General features: G+C 58.7%; 1 protein-coding gene across 31 annotated transcripts; it reads left to right on the top strand.

The window, feature by feature from the left end:
• The first annotated feature begins 298 nt into the window (after positions 1 to 298).
• WIZ (WIZ zinc finger) lies at positions 299 to 27,817 on the top strand. Of its 31 annotated transcripts, none has more exons than XM_045379847.3 (13): positions 299 to 457; positions 1,886 to 2,150; positions 7,555 to 7,627; positions 9,596 to 11,736; positions 13,220 to 13,543; positions 18,869 to 19,039; positions 19,958 to 20,461; positions 21,513 to 21,911; positions 22,490 to 23,041; positions 24,149 to 24,676; positions 24,888 to 25,307; positions 25,541 to 25,736; positions 26,676 to 27,817. In XM_045379847.3, the coding sequence occupies exons 2-13, from the start codon at positions 1,946 to 1,948 to the stop codon at positions 26,833 to 26,835; spliced, it is 5,673 nt and encodes a 1,890-aa protein (XP_045235782.2). In that variant the 5' UTR covers positions 299 to 457; positions 1,886 to 1,945; the 3' UTR covers positions 26,836 to 27,817. The 31 variants fall into 31 exon arrangements, with proteins under 31 accessions (XP_045235782.2, XP_073882278.1, XP_045235784.2 ...); XM_065534430.2 differs by lacking the exon at positions 299 to 457 and adding an exon at positions 616 to 787; XM_065534429.2 differs by lacking the exon at positions 299 to 457 and adding an exon at positions 805 to 879.

Genomic DNA, 27,817 nt, shown 5'->3' with positions numbered 1-27,817 from the left:
AGCTTTTAGCGAGTCTACCATAGGAAGTACCAGTGGGGTGATGAGGAGCCATTGGGGGGTGGGACGACAAGGGTGTTGTCATGGTAACGGGGTCTCTCCCTGGACTCAGGCCGTGCGGGCCCTTTAAGGGTGACCTGCTTGGCCACTCCCAACATGGCGGCGAGCCCGCTGGCCGCCCCCCCCTGGGGCGGCGCGGGGGGGAGGGGGGCGCCCCGGACCTCCCCATCATGGCGGCGCGGCGGGGCTGTCGCGCTGAGGTCACGGCGGCGCGCCGGGGGGGCGGGGCGGCGGGGGGAGCGATTTAAAGGGACAATGTCCCCCGAGCGGTGGAGGCGGCGGCGGCTGCGGAGGCCGCGGCACCGGCACCGGGAGCGGCAGCGGCGGTAGCGGCAGCGACGGCCGCACCAAGGAGGGGAGCTCCGAGCCCCGGCACCTGGCTGGCGGCGCCGCCTCCCTGGTGAGGCCCGGCCCGGCCTGGGGAGCCCGCGGGTGGGGCGGAGCCGTAGCGGGGCGGGGGAGGCCCGGGCCGGGCCGGGCCAGGCGGGACCCCCCGGGGCGGGGGCGGGGGCGGGGCCTTCAGGGGCGGGGCCTGGTCGGGGGCGGGGCCGTGCAGGTGGGGGGAGGGGCGGGGGTCTTGGGGCAGGTGTCCCCCCTACCTCGGTGCGTCCCGCGGGGTCTCCCGCCCCGGGGTGCACGGGCGGAGGACGCATCCCCCGGACCCTGGACCCCCGAGGAGTGGGCCCGCACGGCGCAGCCCCCACCTCTGCGACCCCTGGGGGGCATCCGGGTAGGAGCCCCCTCCCCACGCTGCCAAAGTGCTCCGAAGTTGCGGTCCCGCCCGTTCCCCGCGGGCAGTGCCCACCCGGTGGACAACCGCAGGTGCTTCCTCCGGGCCTGGGTAGGGACCCCCACCAAGACTGCCAGCCCACGGAGGAGCCCCCTGGGAATCCCCAGGCCCCCGAGGGCAGCGCCTGCAACCAGGCCTGGCGCCCCGGCCCCGCCCCGGTTGCCTGGGCCCGGCCTCCCCACCATCTCCCTGGGGAGGGCGCCTCATTCCTGCCCTTCACTTTCCGCCGTTACCTTGAAGGTATTTATAGGTAGAGAGGACAACCCCCGCTCCCCAGGGTCCTCATTTCTGGACCAGGAGCCCCATCGTTTTCTTTCGCCCGAGGACTAGAGCAATCTTGGTTGGGGGGTGGGGGGAATGGAGGAGCCCAAGCTGGGTATGCATGAGGGATAATGTTGGGGAGAAGCGAAAGGGTTAATGCTGGGGTCACTTGAGGCTGTGTGTGTGGAGGGGGGTGAAGGGGTTAATGCTGGAGAACCCTAAGGTCCTGTGTGGGGGAAGGGTTGGAGTGTGGGAAAGTGCAGGGATCATTGGTATGGGACAACCCAATGGAGAAAAGTAAAGGGGTAATGATGGGAGACTCCTGACGGTGTATAGGATCGGAGTGTACAAGTGGCTGGGATTCTTGCCGAGGAAACGAAGGCATGGCAGTAGGATGTGCGTGTGCATGGGTGTGAGGGCAGGACTGGGGAAAGTGCAGCTGTGTGTGAATGAAGGGAGGAGTCTGGAGAAGTGGAAAGATTGATGGAAGAAAACCTGGTGGCTGAGTGTGCATGTGTCAATATGGGTAAACTGAGGCAGTGCAGGATCTGTATAAAGGGGAAGAGTTATTGATGGGGAGATGGAGGCATGCTGAGGGTAGGGGCCATTGGGAGAGAAGGTGTGTGGATAAGGTCTGAACACCATTAGCTCCCCTGGGCTGGGAGGTAAACTGAGGCAGTGAGCTGCAAAAGTGAGGACCGAGGTTTTGAGGGAGGGGAAACTGAGGCAGATTCCCTTTCCTCCATCCCCTAAGCACTTCTCTCTCTCTGTCCCCAGGCCCACAATGCCCCGCTGAGCCAGCCCAGCAGCTGAGTGGATCCAAGCAGAGAAAATCCAATGGAGGGGTCCCTGGCAGGCAACCCAGCTGCACCAGATCGTCCCCGAGGCCCAGAGAGACTGCCTGGCCCGATGCCGAGGGAGAACATCGAGGGTGGGGCCGAGGCTGCTGAGGGGGAAGGTGGCATCTTCCGGTCCACCCATTACCTGCCTGTCACCAAGGAGGGCCCCCGAGACATTCTGGATGGCAGAGGTGGCATCTCTGGTAAGAGAATGGGCCCTGTGGCCCCCAGGAAGCATCCAGCCCATTCCCCAAGGCTCAGAGAGAGCCAAGTCACCCAGCGCAGTAGCAGCTGAGCTGGGATGCTGATTCTGCTTCGGTCCAGAGCCTTTTCTTTGCACTCTGTTTAGTTTCTTATTTGACAGTTGTGAAAACAGATGTCCTGGGAGCCAGTGACCAGACCAAGGCTCCCCACTGGGTAGTGTGGAGCTGGGACTTAAACTTAGGTCAGCCTGGCTCCCTCCTCTGAGCATACTAATTGGGTCCAGAGGCCCATCTCAGCACCCCAAACTCCCTGTCCCCAGCCCACTTGTTCCACAGGTATTCCCCACTCCCATCAGTCTATCCCAGCTCCCTCTGGCTGTCTGGGTGTATCCTGTTCCTGAGCCATGGGCCAAAACAGCGTGGACCCTGTAGTGGCTAGGGAGAGACTGGGTAGTCAGGGATACTGGCCACCCCTTTGTGCCTTGGTTTACCCAGCAAAAAGGTATCTGACACTGTCCCCACATCCAGATGTGTTATTCATTCATTAAATACTGAGCACCTTTGGTGTGCCAGGGTATGTGCTAGGTGCTGGGAAGGCAGCTGTAAACCAAAGAGGCAAGAATTCCTGCCCTCAAGCGGCTGACACTCTAGTAGGGGAAATGGACAACAAGCAACTAAACAAATATCAGAAGGATAGGTAGTGACAGATGCTGTGAAGGCATTAAACAGAGTGCCAGGATCATGCCTGGGAGACCTGGGAGAGCCTCCCTGATAGAGTGGCATTTGAATGGAGCATGGAGTGAATGGTGGGAAGGACGTTCCAGGTGGAGGGAACAGCCAGTGCAAAGGCCCTGTGGTGGGGAGGAGCCTGATGTGTCCAAGGACCTGGTAGGAGGCTGATATGCCTGGAAAACAGTGGGCTGATGCCTCAGACCCCCCCGCTGCCCGCCCATCTCCAAACACCTAATCAAGGGCTTCCTCCATGCCAAGGCTTTTGCATGATCATCTTCTGTCTTTCTCCAAAGAACCCTGTGGAGTAGCCTTCGTTATTATTATCCAGTATCAGAGATGGGGAAACTGAGACCCAGAGCAGCGACATAAATTGCCCAAGGTCACCTAGCCAGGGAGTAGCATGGCTTGACAGCCCTCACTCTTAACCACCGTGCTGCATCCTCGCAGATCCTTGACCTGCTCCAGCCACCTTTACCACTCATGATGCTTGGATATTTATAAATACACAGCACCTTCTAGGGGCCACACACTGGGGCACAGTGGTGACTGAGCACACACCATCCTCGCTCTCACAGACCCCACCCTCTGAGGCTGGGGAGACAGATGTTGTGATACCATGTTATGACCCAGTGTTATGTCACCAGGTGTTATGACACAGCGGCTGGGGCTGTGATGAGGAAAGCACCTGGCGGGGAGCAACCAGGAGTTCCTGCAGGAAGTGAGAGGTAGGATAAGGAACAATGAGCCAGACCAAGGGGGCAGCAAGCATCTAGGCAGGGGACTGCATACATGCAAAGGCTTAGAGGTAGCTGATGGCATCTGCAGGTGTCAGGCAGTGGGGTGGCAAGGTGAGACCCCTGAGGGCACAGGGTACACCCAACTCCAGAGTATCAGCACTCAGGGAAACTTAGCAATCCCCTCCTCTAAGCCATTAATAACTGAGTTAATAACTGCGGCTCAGAGATAGGCAGGATTTTGTGCCAGGTCGCATAGCCAGCCAGGGCAGCGCAGGGACTTTGATTTTGTGGGAGCCTGAGGGTACAGGCTGTAGGGATCCCAGTGTCCTCTCTGGGTCTGGTTCCGAGGGATTGGACATCTCTTCTCTACCTGGCAGATGCCTCAGGTCTGGGGAGAGGGAAAAAGCAGGCAGGTAGGTGCATCCTCACTTCCTCTGGGGAATCACCCAGGGTCTCATGTGTGCATCTCTTTTATAGCCTGGGGAGGAGGGAAATGTGGCTGCTGAGGGGGGCCAGGCCCACCCTTGAAGGTTTCCCTCAGCAGCTGGGGGCAGGGCTGGGAATGGCTTGACTCGGAGTGAGGTCATAGCCTGGATTTGGAAGAATGCCTGGGTTTGGGACACCACGTCTCTCCCACTACCCTCCCTGTCCGCTTGATCTGCCCCTTCCGGGACGCAGGCACCTGCCCTACTAGTCTTGTGATGCCTATAAATAGGAACAGGCCCTGGGGCTGCTATTCTACCCCAAAGCCTGGGCCTTCCTTTATCCCTACTCAGCCCTCGGAGCCCCCCAAGAGCACCCTGGAGTGACCACCTCCAAACTTCTCTGCCTGGGCAGGGGTGTGCCGGCCGCCTTCTCTGTCCTCCGTTAACGGCTGTTTACCCGGAGCTCCCACACCCCCTCTGCAGCTCCTACCTCTCTGGTTGGGCCTCCCAGGTTCAGAAAAGACTCAGGGGGCTAAGGTGGTCTGTATGGATCGATGAAGAGTCTGCTACATGCCTGGCATTGTATTGGGGACAGGGCACCCAGGGACAAATGACACATCATTTCTGCCATCTTGGGGCCCCAGCCTGGGGAGAAAATCAGAGCATGGAGTGACCGGGCCTGAGGCTGTGGGGTCTAGCCACCAGCTTCCCCCTTGAGACATCGCTGAACCAGCCCTGACCCCCCCAGGCCTCCCACCAGCCTTCTTCCCCTCCACCGCCACTTCTCTGGATGGAGCATTTACTGCGATCTTGCTGGCACCCATTGCTGGCCCTGCGAGACTGGGTCGGTGGCTGTTCCCATGGCACAGAGGAAGAAACCAAGGCTCGGAGTGGGAGAGGCACGCCCTTCAGGGCACCCCTGGGGCCTTGAACTTGGAACTGTCTGGCTCCAGAATCTAGGTTCTTGGCTACTCTATCAAGTTGAACCCCAGGCTTGGAGTTCAGGCTGCTCATGGACACCCCTTGCCATCAGCATTTGCAAACTCTCTCGGGGAACCCAGATGGCAGGAGCCAACAAGGGCTGCTTGGCACGGCCACTGCCTAAGGGCTGCGACCCAGCACCTCGTCTGACCCATAGGGACTCCTGGATCCCCATCAACTGTGGAGGCCTCTGGGTGAAGCCCCCGCCCCCAAGGTGTCTTGGACACAGGGCACTGCTTGGCCTGCTTCCTCCAAAGTCACTGCCACTAAAAATAGGAGACTCGCTGGAATTGCTCAAGGAGGCCACGCGGTCCCCTGGCTCTTGGAATTCTTAGACAACGGCAATCGCAGAATCACCAAATCTGGGACGCCCAGAATCTTGGGAGCTTGGGGTCCTAGAACCTCAGAGGCAGGATGCCCAGGACCCTCAGACCCAAACCTCTAGGTCGTGCTAGGGCAGGTTATATGCGAACCGGTTGCCCTCTCCTGAGAAAAGACAAATCTATGACTCATGTGTTCTCTAGAGACCCTGTTTCTTGGGGGCCTCACTCCCTTGGCTGGGCCAGGCCTTTCTTTCCCAACTCTGAACGCCCTCTCCAACACCCCCATCCTAAAACCAGCCCTTGCACCCCAGCATAGCTCTGCTGCCCATCAGTGTATCCCGGTGGTTCTCAAATGGGGGTGATTCACCTCCCCCTCCAGGGGACACTTTGGTAATGTTTGGTGACACTTTTGGTTGTCATGACCGAGGGCTGGGGAGATGCTGGCGTCTGGAGGGTGGAGGCCAGGGATGCTGCTCACCATCCTGCAGTGCACAGGATGGACCTCACCCCAGAAAATGATCTGGCCCCAAATGCCAATAGTGCTGATGTTGAGAAACCTTGTGCTGTATGTAGATGATGCAAATTTCCATACCCCCACCACCCCTTCCAGAGGTCACACAACAGTCACAACCCTTTTCTTGGGTTCCAAAGCAGGACCCTCAGCCAGTGACCACACCTTTCTGGTCAACACTCTCTCCCCATCCTACCTCCATTTTTATCCTTTGACTCCCAACAGTCAGCTCTCAATTTCTTGGGCCAATTGGATGATGAGGGATTGGAAAAAGAATTCGCCCCAGCCCTATCCCTTTTTCTGGACCATCCTCAAATTGAGGCTAATCCAACAATTGCATCTGTCGGGCTCTGGATGGGGCACAAGTTCCCCCAGTGTGTTAACCTTGGCCCGGGCAATTGGCCTGCTCCCCGATTGGCAAGCTCACCCGCGTCAGGCAAGTGTGGCGGGCAGAGGAGATGCAGGCCAGGATTCCTGTGGTCGCTCCAGGCATTCGCTCCACAGGCGGATAATAGAGAGTTGGCTCCATCTGTGTTGGTGGGGAGGGGGTCCCAGGAGAGGACTGGATTTCAGGACATAGGCCTGGGAGAGGGTGCAGAAGGCAGGGACGGGCTCTCTGCAGCTCAGGTTAGAACAGGTGCTTGTTCATCATCTGGCAAGGATTTGTTGAGCGCTTGCTGTATGCCAGGTGCTAGGATGCTACAGTGAATGAAGCCAACAAAGTCCCTGGTCTGCAACTACATCCTAGTGGGGGACCCAGCAAGCAGTCATCCCAAGAAGGAGCTAGGTGATTTCAGAAAGTGCTAAGAAAGAAATGAAACAGGTGCTGAGAGAAAATCACAGGGGCTCATTTGAGTTAGGCGGTCAGGGATGAGTGCCCTGGGCAGAGGGCATAGCAGGTGCAAAGGCCCTGAGGTCCAAAAGAGTTAGGTGGGCTTGGGGCTTCCCGAGGAGGCCCATACAGTCAGAGTAGAGGCATTGAGGGGCCAGGAGAGAGACGAGAGGTTAGAGAGACCAGCAGAGGTCTGACCTCATAGGGCCTTGTAGGTGGCGGCTAAGAGTCTGGTTTTTAGGCCGGGCACAGTGGCTCACACCTGTATTCTTAGCACTTTGGGAGGCCAAGGTGGGTGGATTGCTTGAGGTCAAGAGTTTGAGACCAGCCTGGTCAACATGGCGAAATGCCCTCGCTACTAAAAATAGAAAAATTACCCAGGCATGGTGGTGCACGCCTGTAATTCCAGCTACTCGGGAGGCTGAGGCAGGAGAATCGCTAGAACCCGGGAGGCGGAAGTTTCAGTGAGCCGAGATCGTGCCACTGCACTCCAGCCTGGGCAACAGAGTGAGACTCCATCTCAAAAAACAGAAGTCTGGTGTTTATTATAGGTATAATGAGAAGCCAGGTGAGTTTTTAGCAGGGTGAGTCTTGTAAAAAACCACCCTGGTTGCTGGGTGGGGGGAGAGAGAGGAGGGTTGGAAGGCAGCAAGCCCCTGGGGTCCCCCAGGAAAGTCAAGGGGACTCCTCCAAAGAAACCCCTTCCAGGGCTCAGGACTGCAGAGGCCACAGGCCTCTCAGGGAGAGGAATTGGGAGCCAGCAGGGCCCTTCCGAGGCACCTGGCAGGGCTCCTGGAGCTGGGGTGTGGAGGGCCCCGGCCAGGGGGACCCCAGCCCCTCAGGGTCTCCCCTCTCTGTTGCAGACGGGCAGCCCCATCCCGGCCTCAGCGAAGCCCTCCCCCGTGCCACCTCCGCCACCCATCGGATCAGCAGCTGGTGAGTGCCATGCTGGCCCTGACCTCAGGGAGGGCAGGGGGGCAAGCAGGACATGCCCAGGCCCCAGAGAAGCCCCTGGGGAATGAGAAGGGGACAGGAGGGAATCAGGAGGCCAGGCAGGAGGAGGAGGCAGCTCCCGGCAGGCAAGCCCCTGGGCGTGTGCTGGGGTTGGGGGAGGTCTGGGATGAACACAGACGGTCAACTCTCATTATCCCTGCCAGGAGCAGGGCCACAGGCACAGGAGCCTGGATGTTGGACCCTTGGAGTCCTGTCTCTGCCAGGTGACCCTTAGAATGATACTATGCCTCTCTGGGCCTCAGTTTTCTCATCTGCAAAATGGAGTCCATAAGATGCATCTCATGAATTCGCCTTGAGGATCCAAGGGGCACTGGGTGAGAGCAGGAATCAAGAGCAATGCTGACGGTCCCTACCCTTTATTAAATGGCTTGGCAGCTGCTAATAGGTCATAGTAATTTTTTTTTTTTTTTTTTTTTTTAGAGAGTCTCACTCTATCGCCCAGGCTGAAGTGCAATAGCGTGATCTCAGCTCACTGCAACCTCCACCTCCTGGGTTCAAGTAATTCTCCTGCCTCAGCCTCCCCAGTAGCTGGGATTATAGGTGCCCGCCACCATGCCTGGATAGTTTTTTTATTTTTAGTAGAGATGGGGTTTCACCATATTGGCCAGGCTGGTCGAGAACTCCTGACCTCAGGTGATCCACCCACCTCAGCCTCCCAAAGAGCTGGGATTACGGGCGTGAGCCACCGCGCCTGGCCAGGTCCTAGTAAGCTTATCAGGATTACTAATAGCTCTCAGAATGAACAATACCATTATTAATTAATTAATAATAGCTGCTATGAGCTGCGCTCTGAACATGTGTTTATCCCCACTGAGTCCTTGCCACAGCCCCAGGAGGATGGTCCTGTTAGTATCGCATGTCAGCGATGGAGCTGAGAAAGGTGACCTTATGGTCTCCACCCAACATCTGAATGGAACTTTTTCCGCATCTGTTCCATGAGCGTGATTGGCATCCCCTGATGGAGGCAGGATCTTGAAAAGGAAGGGAGAACCCATCACAAATGGCCATAATAAGAACCCACACTGGTCCAGGCATGAGGTGAAACAAAGCATTTCTCAAGCACTGAGTTGTGTCATCTTCACCCTACAGCCTGTGGGGTCATTGAAAGGTTGTGGTTGTGAGCATTTAAATAAGCACCTGCCTTATGTTGCAAGCACCTTTTGTTGATGGTGGCTATGAGAAAGCTCCACAGATGTTGTATAAGGACAAAGGGGTTCCCAGTTCTTGGGAATTACCCCCATTTTTAGGATTGGAAAACTGAGGCCCAGAGAGGTTACCCTGCCTCCCCCAACCCCACTCCCACCCCTCTGCCCAGGAAGGTCAGAATCACTGGGGCCAAAGGCTTAGCAGGGACCTTCCACCTCTCCTGACTCTGCCCTTCCAGATGGGGAGATGCAGGGAAAAGGAACATTCCTTTGAACTGTTCCACCACAAAGTTAACTTTGACCAAATCTGAGGGAGAGGTGAAACTAAATTAGCAAAATCACCCCAGTTTGGGGAAGACCAAGACAGAAGCAGCCTGGAGCATAGATGAGAGGCTTGGGTCCTTCCTGGGGAGAGATGAGAGTTAACTGTTGCCACCAGACTTCTTAGAGGTGGCTACATCCCCGTGTGGTCCAGGGGTGGTCTCCGCATATTCCCCGACAATGCAGCAGGGCTAGGCTTTGTGGACAGGTGCATCCTAAGAGTTGAACCTGGCTTTTGACCCGATAGGTCCGAAAGGATCCACATGGACTCCCCCTACCTCCCACCCTCACCCCCACACCCCTGTCGCCCTCGGGCTGGATCTCTGGGGCCTGCTTCAAACTGCCTGTGAGGACCCCCATCACCACCCTAGGAAGGAAAACTGCAGCCCATGGCTAACCTGTCCCCATTGGCACTTCCTTGCAGCTGCTGGGATGGAGGCAGCCTGGACTTCCGGCCGGGCTCCCCACCACCCCATCTCCTGGGCCATTTCCCAGGCACCCCTGATGGCCGGGGACCCTGGGAGCACCCCCTTGTCCAGGAGGCTGGGGAGGGCATCCTGTCTGAGCGGAGATTCGAGGACTCGGTCATTGTGAGAACCATGAACCCCCACGCTGAGCTAGAGGGCTCTAGAAGGTTCTTGCACCACCGGGGGGAACCAAGGCTTTTGGAGAAACACCCCCAGGGTCGCCCCAGGTTCAACTGGCTCCAAGATGAGGATGAGCAGGGATCCCCCCAGGATGCAGGGCTGCACTTGGACCTGCCTGCCCAGCCGCCACCCCTCGCCCCCTTCAGAAGGGTGTTTGTGCCAGTGGAAGACACCCCGAAGATGCTGGACATGGCGGTGGTGGGTGGCAGAGAAGACCTGGAGGACCTGGAGGGGCTGGCCCAGTCGTCGGAGTGGGGCCTACCCACGTCAGCCTCGGAGGTGGCCACACAGACCTGGACGGTGAACTCGGAGGCGTCTGTGGAGCGGCTGCAGCCGCTACTGCCTCCCATCCGGACCGGGCCCTACCTGTGTGAGCTGCTGGAGGAGGTGGCCGAAGGGGTGGCCAGCCCAGAAGAGGACGAGGACGAGGAGCCGGCCGTGTTCCCATGCATCGAGTGCAGCATCTACTTCAAGCAGAAGGAGCACCTCCTGGAGCACATGAGCCAGCACCGCCGAGCCCCAGGCCAGGAGCCCCCTGCGGACCTGGCCCCGCTGGCCTGCGGTGAGTGTGGCTGGGCCTTTGCCGACCCTGCCGCTCTGGAGCAGCACCGGCAGCTGCACCAGGCCTCCCGGGAGAAGATCATTGAGGAGATCCAAAAGCTGAAGCAAGTTCCAGGGGACGAGGGCCGGGAGGCACGGCTGCAGTGCCCCAAATGTGTCTTTGGCACCAATTCCTCCAGGGCTTATGTGCAGCACGCCAAGCTGCATGTGCGTGAGCCCCCAGGCCAGACCGCCAAGGAGCCTTTTGGAGGCAGCAGTGGGGCTGGCAGCCCCAGCCCTGAGGCCAGCGCCCTCCTCTATCAGCCCTACGGAGCTGCCGTCAGCCTCAGCGCCTGCGTCTTCTGTGGTTTCCCGGCGCCCAGCGAGAGCCTGCTCAGGGAGCACGTGAGGCTGGTGCACGCCCGTCACCACTGGGAGGAGGATGGCGAGGCTTATGAGGAGGACCCTGCCAGCCAACCGGGCACTAGCCAGGATGCTCACGCCTGCTTCCCTGACACTGCTGTGGACTACTTTGGCAAAGCTGAGCCGTCCTTGGCCCCCATGTGGCGGGAGAACCCTGCTGGATACGACCCCAGCCTGGCCTTTGGCCCAGGATGCCAGCAGCTGAGCATCAGAGATTTCCCGCTGTCAAAACCACTCCCGCATCGGGTGGGCCAGAGGCCTCTTGGAAGGCTGGCCTTTCCCTCCACACTAGCATCCACCCCCTACTCCTTACAGCTCGGGAGAAACAAAAGCACCGTCCACCCACAAGGGCTGGGGGAACGGAGGCGCCCTTGGAGTGAAGAGGAGGAGGAGGAGGAGGAGGAAGAGGAGGATGTGGTGCTGACCTCTGAGATGGATTTTTCCCCTGAAAATGGGGTCTTTTCACCCCTAGCCACCCTCAGCCTCATCCCACAGCCTGCCCTGGAGCTGAAGCGGACATTCCGAGAGGCCCTGCAGGCAGCAGAGGCCACCCAGGGGCAGCAGCAGCAGCTCCGAGGGATGGTACCCATTGTACTGGTGGCAAAGCTGGGGCCGCAGGTCATGGCGGCGGCTAGGGTGCCCCCGAGGCTGCAGCCCGAGGAGCTGGGGCTGGCAGGCGCACACCCGCTGGACTTCCTGCTCCTGGACGCGCCGCTGGGCGGCCCGCTGGGGTTGGACACACTCCTGGATGGGGACCCGGCCATGGCACTGAAGCACGAGGAACGGAAATGCCCCTACTGCCCCGATCGCTTCCACAACGGCATCGGCTTGGCCAACCACGTCCGGGGCCACCTGAACCGCGTGGGCGTCAGCTACAATGTGCGCCATTTCATCTCCGCTGAGGAGGTGAAGGCCATTGAGCGCAGGTTCTCCTTCCAGAAGAAGAAGAAAAAAGGTAGGGCAGCTTCACTTTAAAAGGCCCAGGAGACCCATGGCTGGGCAACCTACCCTTGATCTAAATTCTCTCCCTTAGCGCCAAGCAGGGGGACACTGGGGCCTCTGCTCCTGAGAGACTTGGGAGCTGCAGTAAAGGCCACCCGTCGGTGGATGTGTGGAGACGCCCCAGTGCCCTGGCCATTCCAGCCACTGGAGGAAGGAGTGTGGGTAGAAGAGTCAGCCTCGGGCAGAGAATTTCATTCATTCCTCCATTCAACAAATATTTACTGAGCAAGGTTCCCCTCTGTTCTGGGGACCTGGGGACACAGCAGTGGACAGAATAGCAGTTCTTGGACTCTCGGAGTTCATGGCCCAGTCCAGGAGTGGTGGGACCCCCTCCACCCCACCCTGGCCAGCTTCAGAACCCCCTGAGGCTGCCTGTAAGGTCTGTCAATTCCCACGGTACGAGGCTCTGATTCTCGAAGTCTGTCTCCAACAGGAGCACTCTGGGTGGTTCTGACATTGGCAGACACACAGCCCACTTGGGGAAGTGCCAGTATGGTATATGAGAGAGAGAGAGAGAGCGCGAGTGTGTGTGTCTGTGTCTGTGTCTGTGTCTGTGTGTGTGTATGTGTGTCTACGCACTAGGGGTAGGGGGCAAGGGGTGGACAACTAGGAAACCCGGCAGTGATGACGCTGACTGAACAAGGCTGAGATGCGGGGAAAGCTGGGGCAACCAGGAGGCTGGGGAAGCTGAGACAAAGTCCCTAACTCCAGTTGCAGGGCTCAGAGAAGGCTCCCAGCAGAGGGCATTACATCCATTTGTCCATTTCTTCATCCAACAAATATTTAATTTACAGCACTTGGGTGATCATGAGTAAAAATAGTCACAAGAAGGCTATTAATCAAATACTCTCACAGAGGATGGCAAGTCCACAACTAGAGAAGCATTTCTTTTTCTTTCTTTTTTTAAGGGACAGGGTCTTGCTCTGTTGCCCAGGCTGGAGTGCCATGAGGCAATTATAGCTCACTGCAGCCTCAAACTCCTGAGCTCAAGCAATTCTCCCACCTTAGCCTCTCAAGTAGCTGGGACTACAGGCATGCACCACTATGCCCAGCTATTTTTTTTTTTAATTGAGATGGGGTCTCACTATGTTGCCCAGGCTGGTGTCAAACTCCTGGGCTCAAGAGATCTTCCCGCCTGGCCTCCCAAAGGGCTGGGATTACAGGCGTGAGCCACCACACCTGGCCCTGGAGAAGGGTTTTTGCAGGAGAGGTCCCTCCTTGATGTTGCCAGATGTAGGAAGGAGGTATCTGGGAGGGTTAGGCGTCCTGGAATGGGGTGGGAGGATACACGAGCTGAGAGCTGAGGGGCAGGCAGGAGCAAAAGGGACAGCCACGGGGAAGACAAACAGCCCAGGGTGAAGCCCTGAGTATGGGGAGGGGTTGGGGCTGGGGAGTAGCCCCTCCCCACCTCAGGCAGTCCTGTCCTCTCTCCACAGTGGCCAACTTTGACCCAGGCACCTTCAGCCTGATGCGCTGTGACTTCTGCGGGGCTGGCTTCGACACACGTGCCGGCCTCTCCAGCCACGCCCGGGCCCACCTGCGTGACTTCGGTATCACCAACTGGGAGCTCACTGTCTCGCCCATCAACATCCTGCAGGAGCTGCTGGCCACCTCTGCCGCTGAGCAGCCCCCCAGCCCCCTGGGCCGAGAGCCTGGGGGTCCGCCTGGCAGCTTCCTGACCTCCCGTCGGCCCCGCTTACCTCTCACGGTGCCCTTTCCACCCACCTGGGCTGAGGACCCTGAGCCAGCCTATGGAGATGGTAAGGGGAGGGGACGGGCTGTGCTGGAGCCCTATCCTTCCCAGGGGCCCAGAGCATTGGAGGGGCGGGGCTGGAGGGGCACCACTCAGCTTTCCTGGAAGCATTTTGAGTCACTTTACAAAGTATGTTGATGACTCTCCTTACAACCAACCTGCTATTTAGGTGTCCTTTCTGTTTCACTCAGGATCTGGGCCAGGTCTCTTTCTGGATCCAGTTTTTCCCTATCTTTCCTGCCAGTGACTTTGACAAATGCTTCCTGAGCTTTTACTGGGAGCCAGACATCGTTCTAAGCACTTTACAAACATGAACTCATTTACATCCTCACAACAATCCTATAAGGCAGGGTTATTATTTCTTCCACTTTACAGATGAGGAAACTGAGGCACAGAGAGTTTCACCTGCTCGAGGTCACACAGCTGGAAAGGGTGAAACAGGGATTTGAAACCCAGGCAGTCGGGCCCCAGATTCTTTGCTGTTAATGACATCTTCTATCTTGAGACGCATTGTTACATAGAACTTGCTGAGATGATGGCTGGAAATGTTCTCTAGATATCTGCACGGTCTTACAGGGACACCATTGGTCATGTATGGCTGTTCAGAAGTTGAAATGAAGCTAGTATCAGGCTACTGGGGATCCTATTGGATAGTGCAGATCTAGAGTCTAGATTTTCTTTTTTTTCTTTTTTTTTGTTTGAGTGGCGCAATCTTGGCTCACTGCAACCTCCGCTTCTGGGGTTCAAGTGATTCTCCTGCCTCAGCCTCCCGAGTAGTTGGGATTACAGGTGCCCATCACCGTGACCAGATAACTTTTGTATTTTTAGTAGAGACAGGTTTTCACCATGTCGGCCAGGCTGGTCTCAAAACTCCTGCCTTCAAGTGATCCGCCTACCTCAGCCCCTCAAAGTGCCAGGATTACAGGCGTGAGCTAATGTGCCCAGCCTACAGGCCAGATTTTCTTTTCTTTTTTTTTTGAGACAAAGTCTCACTCTGCCACCCAGGCTGGAATGCAGTGGTGCAATCTCAGTCACTGCAACCTCCAACTCCCAGGTTCTAGCAGTTCTGCTGCCAGGTAGCTGGGATTACAGGCGTGTACCACCATGCCTGGCTAATTTTTGTATTTTTAGTAGAGATGGGGTTTCACCATGTTGGCCAGGCTGGTCTCGAACTCCTGACCTCAAGTGATCTGCCCTCTTCAGCCTCCCAAAGTGCTGGGATTACAGGTGTAAGCCACTGCACCCAGCCTAGAGTCTAGATTTTCTTTTTTTTTTTTTTTTTTTTTTTTGAGACGGAGTCTCGCTCTGTCGCCCAGGCTGGAGTGCACTGGCCGGATCTCAGCTCACTGCAAGCTCCGCCTCCCGGGTTTACACCATTCTCCTGCCTCAGCCTCCCGAGTAGCTGGGACTACAGGCGCCCGCCACCTCGCCCGGCTAAGTTTTTGTATTTTTTTTAGTAGAGACGGGGTTTCACCGTGTCAGCCAGGATGGTCTCGATCTGACCTCGTGATCCGCCCGTCTCGGCCTCCCAAAGTGCTGGGATTACAGGCTTGAGCCACCGCGCCCGGCCGAGTCTAGATTTTCAACCAATGTTTGCTTTATCTGGCAGACCTGATATGTTCCTCCATTATCAAATGCTTGCTATGTACTAAGGTTTTTTAATTTTAATTTTTTATTTTTTTGAGATGGGGTCTTGCTGTATTGCCCAAGCTAGTCTGGAACTCCTGGGCTCAAGCAGTCCTCCTGCCTTAGCCTCCCAAAGTGCAGGGATTTAGAGGCCTGAGCCACCACATCTGGCCCCTGTACTAAGATTTTAACATGTATTATCTCATTTATGCCTCAGTGTAAGTCTGTGGAACTAAGATTGTTGTGTTTCTGTTTTTTTTTTTTTTGTTGTTGTTTTTTTTTTTTTTTTTTTTTGAGACGGAGTCTCGCTCTGTCACCCAGGCTGGAGTGCAGTGGCCGGATCTCAAATCACTGCAAGCTCCGCCTCCCGGGTTCACGCCATTCTCCTGCCTCAGCCTCCCGAGTAGCTGGGACTACAGGCGCCTGCCACCTCGCCTGGCTACGTTTTTGTATTTTTAGTAGAGACGGGGTTTCACTGTGTTACCCAGGATGGTCTCGATCTCCTGACCTCGTGATCCGCCCGTCTCGGCCTCCCAAAGTGCTGGGATTACAGGCTTGAGCCACCGCGCCCGGCCGTTTCTGTTTTTTTATTTGTTTGTTTGTTTGAGGTGGAGTCTCTGTCACCCATGCTGGAGTGCAGTGGCACGATCTTGGCTCACAGGAACCTCCACCTCCGGGGTTCAAGCTATTCTCCTGCCTCAGCCTCCCAAGTAGCTGGGATTACAGGCACCCACCACCATGCCTAGCTAATTTTTTTTTTTTTTTTTTTGTATTTTTAGTAGAGACGGGGTTTCACCATGTTGTCCAGGCTGGTCTCAAACTCCTGACCTCAAGTGATCCACCCCTCTTGGCCTCCCAGAGTGCTGGGATTACAGGTGTAAGCCACCACACCCGGCCCCTTTGGTACTATTCCTACTTGCAGCTGCTGGGGTCCTACCTAGACCTGTACTCCGGGGTCAGTCAGACCCATTCACAAGCCCACTTGAAGGGCACTCATGAGCCTGCAAAGGGGAGGGTGGAGCATCAAAGCCCCCTCTCCTTGGAGGTTCAGAGAGGACAGCGGCTGGGTGAGGGGACATCCCAGGGAGGGGCAGAGTGGGGACTTGACCTCAGGCTTCTTGCTTCTGCTAAAGGCTGCCCCCCAGGCGTTCAGCTCACCCACACCTGGCTTGTAGTGTCTCAGGGGTGACTGCGAGACAGAGCTGGCTCTGAGGATGGTTAGGGGTGCAGGAAGCACTGGGGTATAAGGAGTCAGCCTACGGATGAGAGGAGGCAGGTTTGGCACTGCCCTGGCCTTGTCCTTGGGAGGGAGAGCTATGACCAGTCTTTAAGTGAATAACTGCGAGGCAGAGGGGTGGCGGCTAAGGAGTGATTGGGAAGATCCTGGAAGCCTTGCCTTAAGTAAGGATTTGCAACATTAGGGCTACGTCTGGGCACTGGCCCTGCAAGGCTGTCGTTAGAAGCCTGCCCCCTCTCCCTAAGTGGGCAGGAGGGGGCGGGTGCCAGGTTGGGGGCGGGGCAATGGTCGGATTCTAGCCCCACCCAACTGTCAAGGAACAGCTGGGGACAATCGGAGAGAGAAACAGGCGGTGATTGAAATGTGGTGCCGGCCGTGTGGGGTCCCCTAGGTCTGCGGAACAGCACCGTCGGGGGACGGCTGGATACCAGGATGATACTGGAGGGATTCTCGTGGTTGGAGATCAGGTGTTTTCCAGGATCCCCGACTCAGAGGTGGAGACTTTCCGGAAAGGGAATGGGGCAGGGTCCTAGGGCAGGTCCTAGCTCCGCCCGTCAAGGCTTTTAAGAGTTTGGACGTTGTTTAAGGGGGTTTCAGTGAGGCCGGAAGATTCCCATCCTAGGGGTAAAGATGTCCAGGGACTGGGCTGGGGCGGCGGTTAGAGGCCGCTGGGCGCCCAATATGGGTGTATCCGCTAGCCAGGGCGCGCGGGCAGCTTCCAGCAGCTGCAGCCGTCCGCCCGCAGGGCCCAGACGAACCGTTTTGCTCGTGGCGCTCGGCACTCGGCAGGCCACCCTGGGCGCGCCCTGAGGGGCGGGGCAGAGAGGATTCGGCGGCGGCGGCGGCGGCACTCGGCACTCGGCGCTCGGCTGCTCCCGCCTGGGGCGGCCGCCCCGCGTGCGCCGGAGCCAAGATGGCCGCCTCCACCGCCCAGTGCCGAGTGACAAAAGCGGAGAGCAAGGCGGCGGCGGGGCCGCGCGCGGGGGGCGCCCGGGAGCGCGCGCCCGCGGGGGCGCCCCCGCCCAGCCCCCCGAGCCCGGGCCCCGCGGCACCCCCCGCGCCGCCGCCGCCGCCCCCACCCCCGCCGCCGCCGCCGCCGCCGCCGCCACCACCGCCACCGCCGCCGCGGGACGGGCCCAAGGCCGAGCCGGAGCCGGGGCCCGGGCCCGCGACCGCTCCCGCGCCGGGTAAGAGCCCGCGCTTGGGAGGGTGCGGGGAGGGGAAGGTCGGAATCCCGCCTGCCGGTGCCGCCGCCCCCGACGCCTTCCGTCCAGTCTCCGGGACGCCCCCCCTCCCCCAGGCCCTTTAGTCGTGTGGGCCCAGGGCCTTCTGTCGCCGCTCGTAGGGTCCTAGGCTTCAGAAACACTCCTCCGCCGCTCCCTGAGACCTTTGCCCCGTCTGACAGATGCCCCTTGCCCCCTTTGGAGCCCCGGGAGCGTCCCTTGCCACGGTTCCGGTCCGTCCGGTGCGGAAACTCACTTCAGCCCTGCCCCATCTGACAGATGCGCCCACCCGACCCGGAGACTTTGACAAAGTCCTGGGTGCCCCAGTCCTCAGCGCTTACTCTTTGCTTCTGTGAGACTCAAACTGAGCATGGAACCTACATGGCCCCCTGCCCCGTTACATCCCACTGAACGCCTCTAAGGCCCTATCTGGCACACAGTTCCTTCATCCTCTGAGCCTTTGCCATTCTCTGAACTCTAAATTTGGAGTTCAACTGGCCTCCCCGGCCCCTTTGAAAAACTAGACGTGAAAATTCACCCTTGGGGTTTCCTCTGCCACACACTCCTCACCCAGGGATGCTTCGGACCTGATAGATGTCTCAGAAACTTAACACAAAGTTCTGTGATTCCAACTCTTTCTGTCCGCAGTCGGATCGCTGTACGTGCAGACACCAGGTTCTCACCTTACCCCACTTAGGGCTCAGCTTGTGATGCGTAGGCCACCCCTGGTTCCCCCATTGTCTCTGCAGCCCCAGCTGTTTTGTCTGGTGGAGATTCCTGGCGAGGATTGTGAAGCCACTTCCCTGTCCCTGGCTCCCTGGCTCCCTGCCTCTGCGTGGCTTCTCCAGCCTCCTGACCCTGGTGTTTTGTTGAATTCCCTTTCTGAGTGCCTCCCACCCTCACCCTCAAGACAGGCAGATGTTGCCCCTCACAAGTTCTGCCCAGAGAGATCTTTTCTTTGAGATCCCCCGGGATGGGAGTTTGGGCTCACATTTGCATTACACCCCAGACCTGCCCATGCTGTAGTGTGTGGAAGCAGCTGCTGGTGTCTGCTGTCAGTGGCAGCCTTAGTGTCCCTGCATTGGACAGGTTCTGGGGGTTATGGGTGGAACCTCAGCTTTCCTGGGGTGAGTCGCCTGGCAGAGTGACAGCAGACATCAAGGATAAGGAAGAAGGTCATTTTCTTAGTTCTGGGGATAGACAGCCTGAAACTTGCCTGGGCTGAGCCTGTCTTCCCAACCCACAGGCCTGGGTTCTGAGGAAAACGCAATGGTGGCCATGGACTTGGGCTCTCCCTCGCTCCCTAAGAAGAGCCTGCCTGTCCCTGGGGCCCTGGAGCAGGTGGCCAGTCGGCTGAGCAGCAAAGTGGCTGCAGAGGTTCCTCATGGCAGCAAACAGGAGCTGCAGGACCTCAAGGGTGAGTGGCCCAGGTGGCATGGCAGGGGATGCTGGCCAGGCTGGTTACACTCACAGGGGTACTCTTGTGCCTTGGGGTTAATGTGGGGCTCCAGGTTGCCCGCAGTTTTCCCTCTGGCACCTTGAGGCACCAAGGTTGGCACTCAGCTGTCTTTTCCCTTGAACTTCTGTCCTGGGCATGCATGGCCCTGAGCTGCACCCTCATGGGGTGAGGGACAGCATCCAGAGAAGCAGTGGGCGTGGTGGTCCAGAGCTCATACTCAGACCCAGCTCATTTGCTGAATCTGGCCTTTGCTAGCTGTGTGATCTCTCGCATGACACCATTTCTTCGTCTATTGATCCTAAGGTGGTTAATGACTAGTGACGGGCCCTGGGGTGGACAGGGAGGTGAGATGAACAAAGTGAATTTGGCCCTTGCTCTTGAGGGCCATTCAAGTTGGGGAACAGGGAGACAGAGAAGCAGATAGACAAGGATAAAGGCTCTGTGGAAGAGGGTGCAGGAGACTGCAAGGACCAGTGTTTCGGGCAGGAGTTGAGCCACAGAGGGTGGTTAGAACTTAGTTCAGTGAAGCATGTGGCTGGCAGCTCAGCGTTTGTGTGAACCTGTTGCCAGGGCACCCAGTAGGCCTGAAAGGTTCTGAAAGGTGTCCCACTGGCTGGATGACAGAAGGGCTCTACCTCCTGCTGTGTGCCCTTGGGCACAACTTTTCCCTCTCTGAGCCTCAGTTTCTAACCCTCACTGGCAAAGCAGCCAAGCTATTCTCCGCCTTGTTAGGGTCATTGTGAGGTTCGGGGGGCCTGACGGAGGCAAAACACTTCCATGGAGCCTGGGTGAGTGGGACTCTCGGGGGAGGAGAAGCGGGAGAGCTGGGCCGCAGGCCTCACAACCTGCTCTCCCGGCCTCTGTGTTGCCCTTCAGCCCAGAGCCTGACCACCTGCGAGGTCTGCGGCGCCTGCTTTGAGACCCGAAAGGGCCTGTCCAGCCACGCGCGCTCCCACCTGCGGCAGCTGGGAGTGGCGGAGTCGGAGAGCAGCGGCGCACCCATCGACCTCCTCTACGAGCTTGTGAAGCAGAAGGGCCTGCCTGACGCCCACCTTGGGCTGCCCCCGGGCCTGGCTAAGAAGTCCAGCTCGCTGAAGGAGGTGGTCGCCGGGGCACCCCGGCCCGGCTTGCTCACCCTGGCCAAGCCCTTGGATGCCCCTGCTGTCAACAAAGCCATCAAGTCGCCTCCCGGCTTCTCGGCCAAGGGCCTGGGCCACCCTCCCAGCTCTCCGCTCCTCAAAAAGACACCACTGGCCCTGGCGGGCTCCCCTACCCCTAAGAATCCTGAGGACAAGAGCCCCCAGCTGTCCCTGAGCCCCCGGCCGGCCTCCCCAAAGGCACAGTGGCCTCAGTCTGAGGATGAGGGGCCCTTGAACCTCAGTGAGTGTGGGTCCCGAGAGCCGAGGGAGGTTCTGGCGCTGGGAGGGACGGGACCTCAGGTTGGGCTAGAGGGCCCAGGGTGGGTGGGGGCGGTGGGGACTACAGCTCCCATGTCCTGGGTCAGCCGGGCCAGAATATCGGTCGAGCCTCTGCATCTCCTTTTGGGCCGCCTTGGATGTGGATCGTGTCTCCCACTTTACTTTGCTGATCTTCCCCTGAAGGCCTCACTGCAGCTGCTGAGCCTGCCAGGGTCATGCTCGCCACTGAGGGGCAGCTCTTGGCTTTCTCTGGGCCTGTGGGTAGGGGCAGTGAAGGTAACCAGGGTTCCTGTGGCCTAGCTTTCTCAGTGGTAGTTGGAAGCATCTTGGGTAGATGGGGATCACCTAATGGGAGGTGCCCACGGTTGATCCTGTCATGAAGTCTCCCTGGTTGTCCATGCAGAGGCAGCTCTCTCTGCCTGCCAGTGAAGCCCCACCTCCTGGGCTGCCTGTGGGCACAGCAGGTAGGGTTTGGGAAGAAACCCTCCAGGTGCAGTGAGCAGGTTTAACAAGGACGTCCGTTATAACATCAGTCTTTCCCATATCTTTGTGGACATTAGAGTCTGGGGGTGACCCCAGGGTCTCACCCCCTGCCCAACGGAGTCCCCCATTTGGCACCTTATGTTCCCTTGAAATTGCTTCCACTGAGTCTGCCGTGCTTTCAGGGGCACACCTGCCCTTGGCTGCATGAGTCCAGCAGCCACCATCGCCCCCACACAGCTCCCATAGCAGGGATCCTAGGGGAGAGGGTCTGGGAGTATCCAATTATCTGGAATTTGGTCACTGCCTGTCTACCCAACGTCCTTAAGCTCTCTACACTCCCCTTGATGCCAAAGGGCTAGGCAGGAAATAGGATGTCCTGCTTCCTAAACTTCAAAAGAAATCTGCAGCCTGAGTCTTGGACCCCCCAACTGCCTGAGCAGCCAAAAATCACACCAGACCCTCCTGCCTCAGGCCCCCAAGGCCAGCCAAGGTGGCGGCCGTGAACCCCCCCCTGTGTTTTGTCTCCGCAGCTTTAGATAGTGACGGGGGCAGAGAGCTGGACTGCCAGCTGTGCGGTGCCTGGTTTGAGACCCGCAAGGGCCTGTCCAGCCACGCCCGTGCCCACCTGCGCCACCTGGGCGTCAGCGATCCGGACGCCAAGGGATCCCCCATAGACGTGCTCCACGGGCTCATCAGGAGGGACGGCGTCCAGATCCGCCTCCCACCCAGGCGCGGCGCCCTGGCCCACCCGGGGCGGCCGCCTCCCACCTCCGCGGCCCTCTCCTTGCTCCCCCCCCCACCGCCGGCCAAGAAGGCCAAGCTGAAGGCCGCGGGTATGGCCAGCCCCTGGGGGAAGCAGGACCTCTCGGCCGCCGCAGCCGCCGGCATTTTCTGGGCCTCTGATGTGGAGCCGTCTCCTCTCAACCTCTGTAGGTTCTCGCTTCAGCTGCCCCCTCCTCACTGCGGGCCCTGGAGCCCCTCCCGGGGGGGGGGGTCACAGCCCCCTCCCTGCTGGGGCAGGGAGTAGACAGGGGCCCTTGGCAGTGGGCCGGTTCTGCCCAGAGATCTTGTTGGCAGTGGGCTGCTAGGCTCTCTCTCTTGGCCTTTGACCTCCGTGACCCTTCCTGAGAATGAAGGCCAAGGTGGGGAGATCCTGCCTTTTAGTGTGCAAAGCACCCACATCTGCCCCTGTCTGGATGGCACATAGCACCTAGGCTGCCCTCCCTGCCTCACCCTATCCTTGTTGGGACCCACAGAGCAATGGAATCTTGATTCCATCCTCCTCCGCCAGGACCGAGGGCCCATGTGCTCTCTGGAGCCTCCCCTCACTCCTGCCGGGTATCTGGCCCCCAGCCCCGCTCTTCCACTCCCTTACCTGCACCTGCCCTCACCACCCTAACCTGTGGGCGTGTTGCTGCCGCCCACGCCCAGCCGACCAGGACACTCCTGCAGGTGACCATGCTGGCAGTTCTATGATGCTAACTGACCCCTTCTCCTCCTGCTGCAGCCTCAGGCCCAGAGCCAGCACGAGACATCCGCTGTGAGTTCTGCGGCGAGTTCTTCGAGAACCGCAAGGGCCTCTCGAGCCACGCGCGCTCCCACCTGCGGCAAATGGGCGTGACCGAGTGGTACGTCAATGGCTCACCCATCGACACGCTGCGGGAGATCCTGAAGAGACGGACCCAGTCTCGGCCTGGCGGACCTCCCAACCCACCAGGGCCAAGCCCAAAAACCCTGGCCAAGATGATAGGCGGCACAGGTCCTGGCAGCTCACTGGAAGCCCGCAGCCCCTCGGACCTTCACATCTCACCCTTGGCCAAGAAGTTGCCACCGCCACCAGGCAGCCCCCTGGGCCACTCACCAACTGCCTCTCCTCCTCCTACGGCCCGGAAGATGTTCCCAGGCCTGGCTGCACCCTCCTTGCCCAAGAAGCTGAAGCCTGAACAAATACGGGTGGAGATCAAGCGGGAGATGCTGCCGGGGGCCCTTCATGGGGAACTGCACCCATCTGAGGGTCCCTGGGGGGCGCCACGGGAAGACATGACACCCCTGAACCTGTGTAAGTGTGACCTCGCAGTAGGGCAGGGAGAACAGTTGGAGGGGTCTCCTCCCTGCCTCCCCTTGGGGGTATCCAGAGTGCCTAGGTTTGAATTGGAAGGGAGGACATGCAGGTAGTGAGGACACGGGGTTAGCTGTATGTTCTTGCTATGCAGACCCCTGCAACTGAGCTGCTGCTCAGTTGTCCTTTATTCACTTGAGAAGCAGGATTGTGTCATTCAGTGACAGCAGAAAGATTCCATCTCTTGTGCCATTTCTGTCGATTGGTAGTGGCTGCCAGCCAGACTCCTAGGGAGAATGACTGCGGGGATCCATTAGTGATGTCTGCTACAGCAGGAGTGTAGGGACTGGCAGTGAACGTCTGAACTGTGTCTTTCTGACTTTTTTGGTAATTAAGTGCTTGACATTTGGAGTCAAGTGTGAGTTAAGATCTCTGTTCCTCCCCAGTCTAGCTCTGTGTGACCATGGGCAAGTTTCCTCATTTGGAAGATGGAGATCAGCATAGTCCCAACTCTGTCTTTTTTTCTTGAGGATTAACTGGGATAAAGTACTTAGCACACACCTGGTTACAGAAAACTCTGTATGTCATCCTTATAATGTCACTTGCTCGCTTGCCTGTGATACCAGCACTGTGTTCATTCTGCTCAGATTGATTGGATGCCTACTCTGTGCTGAGCAGGTGAGGGCAGCCCAGGCTGTGCTTTAGCACTGTCGTGCGTTGTGTACCAGCTCTGTGCCCCATGCTCAGAGCTGTTCCCATTTTAGACCCTCCCATAGTGACACTGGGAAGTAGGGGTTTTCATCTCCATTTTGCAGCAGAGGAAACTGAGGCTCAGAGAGGGAAAGTGACTTGCCCAGGATCATACAGGGAGATATCTTGAAGCCAGCTAGAATTTGAGATGACAGAACAAGCAGAAGAGCCAGATGTACACAAGGGCCTCTGGAGGCCCAGATGAGGGAGCAGGCTGTTGCGGTCTGGTGGGTGGCATAGACAGGGGTAGCTAGGCAACTGGCACTGATATGGGGGCTTTGAGCTTGGAGGCTTCCTGCCCGCAGCCGCCGCCTCCTTCTCCTCCTCCTCCTCCCCCCTACCCTGGATCCCCTGCAGCGTCCCGGGCAGAGCCGGTGCGCGACATCCGCTGTGAGTTCTGCGGTGAGTTCTTCGAGAACCGCAAGGGCCTGTCGAGTCATGCGCGCTCACACCTGCGGCAGATGGGTGTGACCGAGTGGTCGGTCAATGGTTCGCCCATCGACACACTGCGAGAAATCCTCAAGAAGAAGTCCAAGCCGTGCCTCATCAAGAAGGAGCCACCGGCTGGAGACCTGGCCCCTGCCTTGGCTGAGGATGGGCCTCCCACCATGGCCCCTGGGCCCGTGCAGTCCCCACTGCCGTTGTCACCCCTGGCTGGCCGGCCAGGCAAACCAGGTGCAGGGCCGGCGCAGGTTCCTCGAGAGCTCAGCCTGACGCCCATCACTGGGGCCAAGCCCTCAGCCACTGGCTACCTGGGCTCAGTGGCAGCCAAGCGGCCCCTGCAGGAGGACCGCCTCCTCCCAGCAGAGGTCAAGGCCAAGACCTACATCCAGACTGAACTGCCCTTCAAGGCAAAGACCCTTCACGAGAAGACCTCCCACTCCTGTAAGCAGCGGGCGGCAGGGTCCCGGGAGGGCGACCGCCAGGGCCTGCCAGGCCAGGCCAGGCAATGCCACAAGCGTGGACTGACCCCAAGTGGGGCCCCCATGGCTGGGTCTCTGTGGGAGGCGGGATTGGCACCTGGCCTGTGCAGGGCCGTCTGGGTGCACCTGCCCCCTTCGGGCTGTGGCTCAGCAGCACCCCCTCCGCCCCGCAGCCACCGAGGCCTGCTGCGAGCTGTGTGGCCTTTACTTTGAAAACCGCAAGGCCCTGGCCAGCCACGCAAGGGCACACCTGCGGCAGTTCGGCGTGACCGAGTGGTGCGTCAATGGCTCGCCCATCGAGACACTGAGCGAGTGGATCAAGCACCGGCCCCAGAAGGTGGGCGCCTACCGCAGCTACATCCAGGGCGGCCGCCCCTTCACCAAGAAGTTCCGCAGTGCCGGCCATGGCCGTGACAGTGACAAGCGGCCGTCCCTGGGGCTGGCACCCGGGGGCCTGGCCGTGGTCGGCCGCAGTGCCGGGGGGGAGCCAGGGCCTGAGGCTGGCCGGGCAGCCGACAGTGGTGAGCGGCCTCTGGCAGCCAGCCCGCCAGGCACCGTGAAGGCTGAGGAGCACCAGCGGCAGAACATCAACAGTGAGTGCTGGTGGAGGAGGGTCGGGAGCGCAGCGGGCACCTGCCAGGCCCACCCAGCCACTCCCCAGGTGCTCTGCTGTGGCCCTTTAGTCCTTTCTCCAGTTGCTCACCCATTCACCCGTCCATCCCCCATCCCACCCATCCAGGTAGCATCAGTCCTTAGCTCTTGTGTATTCCAAGTCTCTGCAGCACCCACCCCTCCCACTCATCTCTGGTCCCTCTCTCCACCTTAGAATTCGAACGCCGACAAGCCCGCCCTCCAGATGCCTCCGCAGCCCGGGGAGGCGAGGACACCAATGACCTACAGCAGAAGCTGGAGGAGGTGCGGCAACCCCCACCCCGAGTCCGGCCGGTCCCCTCCCTGGTGCCCCGGCCCCCCCAGACATCACTTGTCAAGTTCGTGGGCAACATCTACACCCTCAAATGCAGGTAGGCTGCCCCTGGGGGAGGGAGGGAGACCACCTGAGTGGGCCTTGGTCACCCAGAGCCTTGGACAGGATAGGGTCTGGTGGGAGCTGGGAGGTGTCGCCTCAGTGGCTGCCCTTGGGTGTGGCGGGGCTCAGGCTAAAGGCTGACACCCTGAGCTTTGTAGCCTGCAAGAGCTGGGTTCAGATCCCAACTCTGCCACTTACCAGCTTAGTGACCTCAGGGAAGGACTTAACTGTTCCTTACCTCAATTTCCTCACTCATAAAAGCGGGTTGATAACAAACCTACCTTACAGATTTGTTACGAGGAGTAAGTGAATTTAATATTTATAAAGCACTCAGAACTGCCTGGCACATGGTAAGTAAGCACTCAACTAGTGTCTGGCTCAAGAAAAAAGTAGGTCTTAGTTAATTCTTACCAAACTCCACAAGTACATCGAAGAGCAGGGAACTGGGACTCTGAGACATGAGGTGACTTGCCTGAGGCCATACAGGCCAAGTCAGAAGTCAGAGTCAAAGCCAAGTCTTGAGCCGTGGAGCTTGGGCTCCAGGCCTCTGTGCTGTGAGGCCTCTTTAGGTGCCAGGAAGACAGGAGGAGGAGGAGGAGGGGGGCCTGGCTCATTGGGTAGGATTTGCTTCTCTGTGCCCTCTTCCGTCTCAGAGTCTATGTATCTGCCAGATGGCAGGGGTACTTGGAAGCCAGTAGCCCTTAGCTGGTCCCAGTGACTTCTGAGCATAGAGGCAGGGGCTCACATGACCCCATGGTGAGTGGAGGTGGCTGTCCATGGGAAATGCCTGACTTCTGGGCCCCTCTTCCCCCGCCTCCTGGGCTTGCTCTGTCCACACTAAGTAGCAGCAGGTGTGCCCAGGGACGTGGGCAAGGCTATGCTTCTGCCTCTCCTCACAGCACTGGCCACTCCCTCTCTCTGTTCACCCACGCAGGTTCTGTGAGGTGGAATTCCAGGGCCCCCTCTCCATCCAGGAAGAGTGGGTGCGGCACTTACAGCGGCACATCCTGGAGATGAACTTCTCCAAAGCGGACCCCCCGCCTGAGGAGTCCCAGGCCCCGCAGGCACAGACAGCGGCGGCAGAGGCTCCCTAACACAAAAGCATTCCAGATCCCCTCTCGTGCCACCTTTGTCTCCTCTTCTTCCTCCTCTGTGTCCTCGTCCCTCTTCCTCTTTCTTTCCGTTTCCAAAGGAGCAAGCCAAAACCTCAAACCGGCGCCCCTTGGGGGCCGGGCACACTACAGCCAGGGCGCCGGGAGCCAGCTAGCTGCCCTTCCCCCAGCCTGAGGACTCTGGGGCCACAGGGTGTCTTCCTTCAGCCCATGCCCACCTGGTCCAGCAGGGGCAGCAGCCAGGTCTCTGGTGGCAGCCGATCTGGTCACGGGGAGGACAGCGCTCCCCCGTCTAGCAGCCAGGCAGGGCAATGTCTGCCATCCGTGGCCATTTGCAAAGACCCCAAAGACCCCTGTTCTGGTTCCCTCTCGCCCCCATGAATATCCTCTCACACGCATGTACATGCGAACACACACACACGCACCTCGTGAGACCCGGGACCTGCCCCGGACCCCCAGTTCCCGGGTTGAACGACCACATCATGCCACGGTGCTTGCTCAGGGGAAGCCACGCTCCCTCTGTGGGGCCTGCTGGGGCTTGGGAGCCCCCCACTGAGCCCACAATGCCACGGAAATCCTTGTTGGTTGCCCCCCAGAGGGGCCTTCCCAGCTGGGAAGAGCTCAGAGCTGACAGCTGCCTCCTGCCATGTCAAGGCCCCCCAAAGAGCCTCAGGGGCTCTGGGGCCCTGGAGGGTGGGGTTGGGGGGTGGGACTCTCCTCCCCCACTCCTGCTCCCTCTCCCTTTTCACTGTTGCTTTCTATGTATAGCTCCCTAGACCTTTCACTTTTTTAAAAACGCGTTTTGTGTAGAGAATAAGGAACGTGGATCTTTTTATTTTGCAATCCTGGGCCAGCTAGAAGCCGGGAGCTGATTGACCTTTTAACTTTTTTCAGTGGCCACATTTTGGTTATCGATGTACCTAGAAGTATGTAAATTAGATTAAATTTCTCTTCTGGAAACGCC

This window comes from Macaca fascicularis, chromosome 19 (genome assembly GCF_037993035.2).
Source record: "Macaca fascicularis isolate 582-1 chromosome 19, T2T-MFA8v1.1".
NCBI lineage: Eukaryota > Metazoa > Chordata > Mammalia > Primates > Cercopithecidae > Macaca > Macaca fascicularis.
Note: the sequence above shows the minus strand (reverse complement) of the source record. Positions and strands in the feature narration are given on the sequence as shown.